Source organism: Cyprinus carpio, chromosome B11, assembly GCF_018340385.1.
Source record: "Cyprinus carpio isolate SPL01 chromosome B11, ASM1834038v1, whole genome shotgun sequence".
NCBI classification, from domain to species: Eukaryota; Metazoa; Chordata; class Actinopteri; order Cypriniformes; family Cyprinidae; genus Cyprinus; species Cyprinus carpio.
The window spans coordinates 2,252,547-2,260,046 of record NC_056607.1 but is presented as its reverse complement, the minus strand read 5'-3'; the positions used below and the strand labels follow the sequence as shown (position 1 = coordinate 2,260,046).

Sequence of the window (7,500 nt, the reverse complement as noted above, 5' to 3'; positions counted from 1 at the left end):
CGCAGGCGTGAACGCCGTAATGGAAGCCCGAGGCCTTGTCTCCACACACACGACACTCGATGTTTAACACTGAGCCGGACGCATCTTCAGGAGCTTTGGAAAACGACAGGCTGTTCTCCACAAACTGCGGAGGAGACTCAGGTTCAAGTTTGATTGAATCTGGAAACGAATCAAAGGGAGCAGTTTAGATTAAGAGTTCAAGCAAAATACAGTGAAGCACTAGTCTCTTCAGCAGATACAAATGGTTTTAAGTCAGATATTTCTATCTTGTGCTGTAGTGTGTCAGTAGGAAATATCAGTTTACATTTCCAAACATTCATTTGGCCATTAATTGTAATAATGCAGTGAGATGTTTGTGCTGCACACAGAGATGTGATCTGATCCTCATCACAGAACACAGGTGGAAGTGAAGCGTACTCTGTGCTCTGTAGCTGCTCTCCTCGGCCGTGTAGCTGCTCTCCTGCGCTCTGTAGATGCTGTAGTTCTCCTGCGCTCTGTAGCTGTACATGTGTGTCAGATCCATCATGTGCGGCGCCTCGCTCTGCGCCGGACTCGGCTCGTACTCGATGCCGGAGATGGTGGTGTAGTCCAGCGTGGAGAAGGGCTTCATGTCCATCGAGTGCGAGCTGTTGTCCAGTTCGTCCAGTTCCAGAGCGCTCAGGCCGAATCCCACGGGCCAGGCAAACGTCTGCGTGTCCACCATATCTGCCAAACACAGACCAACCGCAGAATGAGGCCAAAGGCAACCCTGCCTTCTACTGAGAACATCAACAGCACTGCATTCTCCTAAGCTACATCACGCTTGGTGTGTCATGGCTTTTTTGTTCCCATCTCTGCAGACAAAATGTTTTTTTTCTTTTAATGTGTTCTTATTGCAGTGTAATTACACATATATAACTATATAATATTAATTAACAATATGTAGTTACTTTGAGTTTTTTGGTTTCACCTTAGTTGCTTGTAATTATGCATAATTTACCATTATAAATATAGTAAATACATGCAAGATATGTAACAAGGACACATTAAAACAAAGTGTTACACGTTTTCTTTTATAAATATTTAAATGTAACTAATGTATTCTGTTTTTACAGAGCAGTCAGTTACATTTGACAATCTTGTAACTGTCAAATTAAAATGCAAACATATATTTTATTAGGTGTGCTAAGTATGCTTGATTTAATATGTTAAGTGATATATTTGTGATTGTTATGATGATATGTTTTTACGCTTTAAGCCTCAGTGCTGTCGCTGGACCATGTTCAAGGTCAAATAAAATCTGACAAAAGTCAAGTAACTGATGTTAAGCAAGAAGCTCTGTAAGTAAAATTACTATGATTATTTTACCATGGTAAATTCTCACAAAAAAAAAAAAAAATAAATAAAAATAAAAAAATTCAGGCATCAAGTTTCATTTAAGTTGAAAATATTATTTAACATCATTTAACCAACTTATATACATCAGTGTATACCAACAAAACTTTTTTTTTTTAACCAAGTTTTATTGGTTAAATCAGGTAGAAATAGCTCTTAAATTACCTCTTTTACTGTAGAGTTACTACTGTCACAATAAACTAATTACATTTAAATAATTAAAAATGGTAACTTTATTTTAATTGGGCCCTTGTTACATATGTTGCATGTATTTACAGTGATTAAGCATAAATACAAACAACGAACACTAAAGCAAATCTTAACCCTAGAGCCATAGTAAGTACATGTTTTTTTTTGTTGTTTGTTTTTTTTAATGAAAAAAAAAAAAAAATTCTGACTAATTCTGGCACATTTATTTGACAGTGTGATGGTCATTATTGTCTCAGATGAATACAAATGCACACTTTAATAGGATATGAACATGTGCAAAACCTCTGAATGCCATCTGAGAAAACATTCAAAGAGAATGTGAAGAAATGAAATCAGGCCAAAGGCTACACTTTATAACGTGTCAAAACCCTGCAGATATCAAGCCAACGTGCAGATGAGCTCCGCTCCTGGTGTAAAAACACTCAGACTTCAAGACGCTCACGGTGTGAACATACCACCACATTTAGACGGCACAGACAGTGTTTGTCTGAAGAAAAAAACCTGCTAGTTGGCTGTAAGTTGGTCTATCAGGTGTAAACGAAGCTATAAAAATCCCAATAGAGCTACTGATGAAGTTTTCTGCTGTTCTGTAAACAATATCAATACATCAGGAGGCTATTAGCACATCTGATTTGACCTTGGACATTGTCCAGCTACAGTGCTGAGGCACGCTCAAGTGAGGATGATCAATGTGTGTAAGCTTTTCATTCTTAAATTGCTTTTGACTGTCCAAATGTAATCTACAGAAACAATGAGTAAGACATTGTAGAAAGTGTGCCTCTTTCAAAACACTGATCTGTTTGAGTCCATCATCTTCAGCTCAGCACAGAAACACACACCTCAGCTTGCTTTAAAAGCATCACTGCACTGCTGTGCTGATGACTAAAAACCAAGCTGCTTGGTGAAAAACGTGTCTCTGTGTTGCGGTTACTGCCCCTCAAAGCTGTTCTCTGGTCTTCCTTTAGCAGAAATAATGAAGTCTGCCTCTAAAATGCAAATATTACTATGATATGATGCATGAATATGAATCATCTACAGCAGTAGTGTTGTAGTGTGATGTCACACGTCTGTTATGGGTCCTGCGTTCCTGTTTTGTTGGTCTTCATTTTATTGTGTTTAACAGCACAGATTTGGTTTACTGAATTCTTCGAGACAGGCACACATCGCAGGGCCTATCCCTTGAAGGGCGTTGTATTGCAATGTTTGTACAGTCACCTGCTAGTGAAGTCGATGGTTTAGAGCGTGCTCGGAGAGAAATGAGGTTATGAAACCTCAGAAATCTGAATGTTTTAAACCTGCTGTTTTTTAAGACGCAGGCTCTTCTGTAAATGCTTCAGAGAGAGGCAGATGTGTTATATATATAGAAGCCACAGAAAAAAGATTGTAGTTGATAATAAACCGAAGTCTAACATGGTTAACCCATCAATAACAAACTGGCTCGGCCTCCTCTATCGACCCTCTGCAGAATTGTACATAATCAAGGTCTCTGGTTGTGTAAAACCAGAACCGCTCGATTCTCCAATATTTCTTCCCCCAGAACAAGGCCTACACCAGTAAGTGCCCTTTTCAGGGATAAAGCCTGTCACTGACACAGATTAAACAGTTCTGGTCTTGTCCGGATGACACGAATGTGGTTTAAATGTAAAGGTTTCCCACCCAAAAATCTTTCATCGCCAGACTGGAACAGCAGCTTTCAATGCAACACAACTAACGAAGTATTCGGCGAAATACCTGGAATGTTTCCCGATGACCATCCCGATACCATCAGGTCTGACACGTCCTTATTCCCTCGACTGACCCCATGTCCATTTTGTCATTAGGGACAAGAGCTTGTCTTGATCCAGCGAGCTGTAGGACTGTCTATTCTTAGTAAAAGGCAAAGTTTCCGTTCATAACATGTCAGTTTTGAAATGTGATAAACATCATTTGCTCCAGTTGGCAAAAGATCTCGCAGCATTGTCAGAAATGTAGTTTAGTGAGACAAACTCTCCTACATTACTCCTTTGACTCGAGTGGTTGAAAACCTAGAGATATTTTGGTAGAAACCACAAGCCCATCGAAATATAAGGTCAGGCTGTATTTGTGACACCGCAGTGTTTCTGTGTCTACTATATTATCAGCAGCCAGCACTCAGATTCTTCATTACATAACTCTGAGAAACGATGGCGCGCTCAAGTATCGTACGGCTCATTGGCCCAAACTGTTTGCAGCGATATGACGTGCGAGTGGAGCATAACAATACATGACAAATTGTCAAGTTAATGCCCTGTATCTCAACAAAAGACAACAAACACCACGTGAACCAACCCTTAATGGACAGATTTCAGCGCTGCGTCCTTCAACCAAGTCTGATCTTGCAGTGAATGTGGAAGATCAGACTAAACTCAAAACTAGACATCGACTTGAAGAACTGCAGGCACGGGTTCAGAAAAACAGTCTTGCCATCCCTAAAACCACAGCTCACTGCTTCTGATAATAAAACAGATCCAATTCATTAATCCAAACCATTAATGAACTCCTCATTTACAGCATGTTTAGGCACTGGATTAGGGAGGTATAATGCAGAATATGTGCTTTATAAGCATTAATAAACAGCTAATATGTTATATTTGTTGAAAAAAAGTATGTCTTTGTCAGACTGATCCCAGAGTAAAGTACCAGCACATCTCTAATGAACCCGACACGCACACTGTCCTTCAGTGATTAAACTGTGAGCCAGTGTTATACTGAGGTGCTCACTGCTGATGTTAGTGAATCAAGCAGAGCAGTCTGTTATGTGAAATCCTTTCCACAGGGACACTGTTGCAACAGGACTGTAATGTTTTTCACTGATATTTCCTAAGAACATCAAATAAACGCCAAGTCGAAAAAGAATGAGGCAACAACGTTTTCACAGAGTCCAGCAAAAAAGACCCCCCCCCCCACCCCAAAATAATGGTTCCTTCAAGTTTAAACATTCAGACGATCAGAGATCACCCTCCGAGAACATCCAGGAAAATATGAAGGTCACCTCCTAACGTTTCATCTCGTGTGTGATTTTTAAATGGCTGCACTGAAATAATGCAGCGGACGTTAAAAGCGTGTACAAGAAGAACCTGCTCGTCCGCATTCAGGCTCAGAGTGACGGAGGAGCTCTACCACAGACAGAAACCACTTCTGTTTCCTTGAAAGATTCCCAATGCCAATTCTACGAATGATAACACTTCTCAAAATCTGAGAAAAGGGCGCAACTCTTATTCTCTCAGGTTCTTGTAATACGCATCTCTCTGAACTGTTCTGATTATATGGGACAAAATGTGACCTTCAGCTATTTCATCAGTAACACTTCACAATGAGTCTCCATTCGGTAATGTAATAACTAACACGAACAATACATTTATTACAGTATTCATCTATGTTAATGTTAGTTAGTTTTTCATTGTTAGTTCATGTTAATGCACACTGCTCAACTTTTGATTTTAATAATGCATTAGTAAAGATTGAAACTGACATTAAATAAGATTAATAAATGCTACAGAAGTATCGTTTACTCTTAGTTCGTGTTAACTAATTTAGATAACGAATGAATCTTATTGTAAATTGTAAAAAAAATTTTAAATACACAAAAATTTTTCCCCTACACAGTTCATTCAACGTGTAAAGCTCCAGAAAGACCTAAAACGCCATAGTAGAAGTGTGCACTTAAAAGATTTTATATATAAAGTTAATATAAAGATTACTGGACTACATTTGACAAGAAATCTCAAATTCAGTCTTTGTTTAACTGAGTGTGTAACTTACAGTTTCTGTGCAATGATTTGTGACATTTACAAGTGAAAATAGTTTCTACACATTTTATTTGTCAGTGTGTTGTCTTGTGAAGCTCTCGTTGTCACTCTGCATATTCATCATCGTGTCAACAAGACAGTTTTGAATGTTCGACTTGGTTGCAACTGAAAGAGCTGCACAAAGAGTTCTCCCTTTTGCAGAACGAACAGCAGCAGATGAGTGTGAGAGTGAGCAGATGAAGTCACCTGAAGCTCTTTCCTCAGAAGCAGGACGGGGAGGGGAGGACCCAGCCTGACCTCAAAGCTTTGTCAGGGAGGGCAGAAGACACAGAAACAGATGACTTCCTGACCTCAGCGCCTCCACGCTGAAGCCTGACCCCTGCCCTCTCACTATGAGTCTCTACCAGACTATAAAGTCGTCTGGCCGCCCACTCGGCTGGTACTGATTTTGCGCAGCACACATGTGCCGCTTTGATGCAGGTCACACTTGTTTCTGACCACATTTTATGTAGGCTGGCATAAATCCCTCAACCATGGCATGAGTGGACCCTGATTTATTTTTCTGACGTGTTCAAAAGTGAGCTCAGCGGGGGTTTTCACAGTGCTTTTGGGCATAAGATATTACAAATCATCAGTATTTACGATATATACCACCCACACTTTTTTTTTTTTTTTTTTTTTTTGAAACCTCAACTATTATGAATGAATGGTGGCCAATAAAATGAAATTCTTCTGAAAACATTTAAAGTGATAGTTCACCCAAAAATGAAAATTCTTAGAATGACTAAACTGTATGACTTTCTTTCTTCTGTGTAACATAAGAGAAGATATTACTGAAAAGTATCAGTGTGTTTTCTTCATACAGTGGACGTCAACAGTAACTAAAAAAACTTTCATTCTATTTTTATACTTTTTTAACACTATATCAGCATTCTTCTAAATCTCTCTCTCTTTTGCGCTGAAGCATCATGAGGATGAATAAACGATGACTGATTTTTCATTTTTTAGGGTGACCTATGCATCATCATTCCCTAATTCTCTTTACTGACTTGCTTATTTGGATTTACAAGAAGAACTGCTGCGAAACACTGGTCTGCCATTTAATTATGAAATCTTTTCGCTATCTCAACACTTTGGTTGATAGCCAAAGACCATTTGTGAAGATAGCCATTTGACAGTTTCAATTCACAGTTTTAAAAGGAACATGAACACCGCACCTAAAGCAAGACATGTTAAAAAACAGCATGCAGGAACTACAGCTCACCCTCCGGAGCCGGGAGCTTCTCCTGAGGTAAGATCCCGGACGATTCGGGTCGATTATGTACACTGAACTTTTGACTTCAGCGAATGGGCAGGCGAGTGGCTATTTCTGTGGTTACATTAAAGTGAACAGGAACTGAAGGATTTTTTTGGGCTGGTTTTGACACTTCACGCTCTCAGCAAAAGTGCAGACAGCTAAGTATCATGTGGCCCTGCTGTGAGGTGTAAGGCTAGCCAGATGACTTCCTGTTGCTTCACTCTCACTCAGAGCTCTGCTGGTTCCACTTCTCTTCACAGAACAGCGTCGCATTCGAGCACAGCTTCTAATGAACAGACACACACAGCCAAAAGTAAAATTAGGCTGTTCACGTGACGTCTGAAACTTCCAGCTGTCTTAATAAAGTCAAGATAGCTGATAAGTGTGGACTGATTGAAGTAATTTGTTAATGTTTACGGCCCTTGAGTGAGTTTTTAGGCGAGACACTACGGACAAAAACACTGTTTTGTTCATGCATCTGTCAATTTTGTGATTTTGGGCTTTCTGGCTTTTCATGAGTTTTTTTTTCTTTTTTTTCAGACTAGTGGAAAGAATACACTTTTAAGTGTTTCTTTTGTGGCACTTTATCTATTTGTGTCTGTAGATATTAATTACAATACATATCTTTAAAGGCCATATTCCAAAATCAAAAATCTCCACTTCAGCTGCACTTTTTCATTTTTATTCCTATCTATACTCTGAAGGGGTTTAAAGAGGGTTTGTTCATATATAACTTGCCTGATTTCATACAACATTGTATTAAATAAAATAGGTGAAAATGTATTTGTTTCTGTCTGCTGACAGTATATTCTGATTGTGACAAAAGAGAAATCTAAAACTTTTAACATGTTA

General features: G+C 39.1%; 1 protein-coding gene across 1 annotated transcript in view; it reads right to left on the bottom strand.

The window, feature by feature from the left end:
* The window catches only part of LOC109103539 (peroxisome proliferator-activated receptor gamma-like), a 30,784-nt gene that overhangs the window by 17,962 nt on the left and 5,322 nt on the right, over positions 1-7,500 (bottom strand). The window contains exons 2-3 of the mRNA XM_042733540.1: positions 418-705; positions 1-159 (exon numbers count right to left, since the gene is read on the bottom strand). The exon at positions 1-159 is cut by the window's left edge and continues 11 nt beyond it. Of these exons, the coding sequence (XP_042589474.1) occupies positions 1-159; positions 418-705 (447 nt within the window). The remainder of the gene's footprint in view (positions 160-417; positions 706-7,500) is intronic.